The sequence below is a fragment of the Otolemur garnettii genome, unplaced genomic scaffold, assembly GCF_000181295.1.
Source record: "Otolemur garnettii isolate 467f Iridium unplaced genomic scaffold, OtoGar3 scaffold00044, whole genome shotgun sequence".
Lineage (NCBI taxonomy): Eukaryota > Metazoa > Chordata > Mammalia > Primates > Galagidae > Otolemur > Otolemur garnettii.
This window is the reverse complement of record NW_003852439.1, coordinates 7,780,586-7,784,733: the sequence shown is the minus strand read 5'-3', so window position 1 is coordinate 7,784,733 and position 4,148 is coordinate 7,780,586. Positions and strand designations below refer to the sequence as shown.

Here is a 4,148-nt window from a genome sequence, read left to right as displayed (position 1 = left end):
GGCTTAGGCGATTCTCTTGCCTCAGCCTCCTGAGTAGCTGAGACTACAGACGCCTGCCACAACACCCAGCTATTTTTTTGTTGCAGTTTGGCTGGGGCCGGGTTTGAACCCGCCACCCTGGATATATGGGGCCTGCGTCCTACTCACTGAGCCACAGGCGCCGCCCTTGTGTTCAGGTTATTGAGTTCAGGTCAGTACTAGGGGGCTTTCCTGTTGCTGTGTGTGGTTGGAGTTCTGTGTTCTTGTGACCCCTGCCATATGTGTGTGCGAACCACCTGTTGTTAACAGCTGCTCTCTGGTTATAAGCAGGGCATGAGAGAATCCTACATGTGACAGCACCACTCATCCGTATCAGGAGGTTGATTAAGACATGTCTTTTTCCTGATTTTTAATATTTGCTCCACAGGTTCAAAGAAACCATCAGAGAAGAGGGAAATGCCACTAACTCAGCCCCACCAATTGGGCTTTCTTCCTTCTGTTGTAGATTCTGGGATTTGGAACGAGGAGAGAATTACATACTGAGTCCAGACGAGAAGTTTGGTTTTGAAAAAGGAGAAAATATAAACTGTGTCTGTTACTGTAAGGTCAAAGGTGAGACTTCCCAGCCTACTACAAGAGAAGCAAAGCCAGCTTTATGCATGGCGCTCAGGCTACAGAATAAATATGGTGAAACCTGGGGGCTGTTCAGAGAAGAGAAACTCGGTCATAACTAACATCAGTCATTTGAATAAAGTCAGCCAAGGGTGAGCAGGAGACTCTGAAGCTGTGTTATTCATGGGAAGACTAGAGGGGCTGGTCAAAAGATGACAAACTGACCACGTGTCTGTCCTGAAACCCCACAAGACAGTGCAGGGAGTATATGTGTGCACCTATACAAAGGACAGAAAGAGCCAGAGCTCAAAGGATACAGGAGCCAGAGCTATGTTCCTCTGATGCCTGCTGCATGCTAAGCACATTTAGAGCACTGCGGTGGCAGCCCTAAGCAAGGCTCAAGGAAACAGAAAAACATAGAGAAAAGGCAGTGGCCCCCACCCTAGTACTGTCCTGCCAGGGAGTGGTAAGCACCTGTGAGGAAAGGTACAGCCAGCAGAGAAGCCAGAGTGGCCCTCGACAGGGCAAAGGCTGTCAGAGTGTAGAGGTAGTAGAGAAGGGAGCCCATGGCTACTTTTATTCCTCCTTCCCACAAGTTAATATGCATTTTGTTCTCATCTCTAGGGCTTCTTGCAGCTGGGACCAATAAAGGACGAGTAGCCATGTGGAGAAAAGCACTGGGCACTCCAAGCAACCGAGGTGGGGAGGGCAAGGACAGGTGGACACTTCAAACTCCCACCGAGCTCGAAGGGAACATTGTGCAAATAAAGGTATGACTCTGCAGGGCACCCAAGGCACTCATTTTTCACTGCACAAAAGCCAAGGGGAGTGGCCAGGCGTGGTGGCTCAAGCCCATAATCCCAGCACCTTGGGAGGCCAAGGCAGATGGATCACTTGGGCAAACCTAGGATTTAAAGGCTGCAGTGAGCTATGATAGAGCCATTGCACTCCAGCCCAGGCAACAGAGTAATACCTTGTCTCAAAAAAAAAAAAAAAAAGTAGAGGAAATAATTGGCTTTGAACCTATTTTTATCAGTTATTCAATTTGAGACTCTATAAAAACTAACAATAATAAAAAAAGTTTTTAAGTCCTTTTGGATTTTCAAATCACAGATAAACAATTAAGGACTTACTAATATTTATCTGTCTGTCTACCTGTCTACCCATCTACCCATCCTTCTGTCTGTATCTGTTTCTATTGATATGTATCTATATATATTAAAAGGAGCTTTATTGGGATATAATTTACCTACCAAATAGGTTTTGGTATATTCACAGTTTTGCAACTACAATAAATTTTAGACATTTTCATCACCCCAAAAGAAATCTGTACCCTTCAGCAGTCATTTCTCAAGACTAGCCCTAGGCAGCTACCAATCAATTTTCTGTCTCTAAGGATTTGCCTGGTCTGGACATTTCTTCCAAAGGAATCATACAATGTGTGTTCTTTTATATCTGGGTCATTTCACTTAGCATGATGTTTCATCCACACTATAGTTTGTGTCGGAGTTTCATTCCTTTTTATGGCTGAATGCTATTCTGTTATATGGACAGACCACATTTTTATTTATCCATTCATCAGTTGATAGATATTTGAATAATGCTACTGTGAACATTTGTGTACAAGTTTTACTGTATGGACATATGTTGTAATTTCTCTTGAACATCTGATCTGATTCTTTTTTATAATTTCTGTCTACATATATTCTCTATTTGATGAGACATTGTCATAATACCTTCCTTTGCTTCCCTAAGCATGGTTTCTTTAGTTCTTTGAACACATTGAAAGTGGCTACTTTAAAGTCTTTGCTAAGTCCAACATCTGGACCTTTTCATGGGAGTTTCTGATGCCTGTCTGTTTTTTTCCTATATGTGGGTCATTTTTTCCTGTTTTGCATATTTCTAATTTTTTGTTGAAAACTGAACAAAGATAGATTGGGAGAGGAAAGCTGGGTGATTTAATGCATTGTGAAAATTGCCAACCATTTATAAAACATAAATATCCCTATGTCACACTTAGAAAATCAAATCTAGAAGACACCCCTCCCAGTCAGAACAGATACCAGTGAGAATAGCCACACAAGTGTCTACATATGGACATGCACATCAGTGGAGTGTTCACCACCACTGAGTCTCAAGTCTTGAGTATGAGTGTTTTAAAATTTTTTTTAAAAGCATGCATTTTGCCTTCGTAAAAATTTTTCAAAACCATTTTAAACAAGAAAAAATGGCGCTTAAAAAGTGGTTTATGACTCCTTATGTGTATAAACATTCCACTAACTGTATCTTTCCTTTGCTGTGTTCACACATTTTGTTTTTTTTCTTCCAACATGGAAATGAAGTGGGGCTCCAAGAAGAACCTCCTAGCGGTAAAGAACGTTAGCTCCGTGTCAATCCTCAGCGAGCAGGCCATGGCCTCGCACTTCCACCAGCATGTGGCTGCTGTACAGGTCTCCCCAAGCCTACTCAACGTGTCCTTCCTATCCACAGGGGGAGCACACAGCCTGCACGTGGACATGCACATCAGTGGAGTATTCACCACCAAGGTGACTACTGGGGCAACATCTGGGTCAGATGATGGATCTTTAAACCTACACAAGAGACCTGCTCAGTTGGTGGGCAATTCAGGATGCAAGGGTCTGGGTGGCAGGTTAGGCACTCATAGTTCCACTTGGATCGTTTGTATGTGTATCTCCACATACATCATGTCTATAAAATAATAATAACTCGGGTATTTTACATAACATGAAAAACATCCTTAACCTATGTCCACAAAGGACTCAGTGACCCAATGTTAGTGTGATGGATTATCAATATTCAGGAATATTTAAAGGAGAAAGAAGGGCCTGGAGGTGTGTAGTGGGATCTACAGTCTCCATCTCACTTTTCCTGTTCATTTTAGGATGCTGTTGCCGTCTGGAATGGAAAACAGGTGGTGATTTTTGAGCCTTCTGGAACCACTTTACGGAATGCAGGTAGGTGGGAGTCTTTTCAGCCCCACAGAGGGAACTCACAGTGCCCAGCTTTATTTTCTCAGCACCCAGTGAGAAGGGCGCTGGTGCCTGTAGTGTGGTCAGGAGGTGGCCCAGGGGCTGGATAGGCACTTGGGTCAGTCCTTGTGCCTGTGCCTACATTTCTAGAGCCAGTATTTCAGCTCTGCCCTATACTGCCAGAGGAGTTAAAGTGTGGCCAGATGGGGCCAGCAAGCCCTCCTGACTCCTGGATTCCTAAATGTCTCAAAACTAAGGCTCCACGAGCATAAACAACAGTGCTTTTGTGGAAGTTCCTTCCAGGGGAGTGAAATGACTCTTGTGAAATGTCTTCTGAAATGTTTCCAGCTTCATGGTGTCTTGATCAGGGCCAACTACTATCTAAATTTTTCAGGGTGGCTCTTCAGTCTCAAACTCCTTTTCATATCCCATCCATCTCTCTAACTCTCTCTGTTTAATTTGCTTGCCTTTAGCCTCCTGTCTATGGCACGTGCCTATGTGAGTTTCCTGGGACTGCTGTAAAAAATTACCACAGCAAAAACTTATTTTCTTTTCTTTTTTTTTTTT

General features: G+C 43.4%; 1 protein-coding gene across 1 annotated transcript in view; it reads left to right on the top strand.

Annotated features, from left to right (window-relative positions):
- The window catches only part of IFT140 (intraflagellar transport 140), a 51,269-nt gene that overhangs the window by 17,966 nt on the left and 29,155 nt on the right, over positions 1 to 4,148 (top strand). Inside the window, exons 8-11 of the mRNA XM_023513799.1 lie at positions 485 to 591; positions 1,216 to 1,361; positions 2,934 to 3,137; positions 3,494 to 3,566. Coding sequence (XP_023369567.1) covers positions 485 to 591; positions 1,216 to 1,361; positions 2,934 to 3,137; positions 3,494 to 3,566 — 530 coding nt within the window. The remainder of the gene's footprint in view (positions 1 to 484; positions 592 to 1,215; positions 1,362 to 2,933; positions 3,138 to 3,493; positions 3,567 to 4,148) is intronic.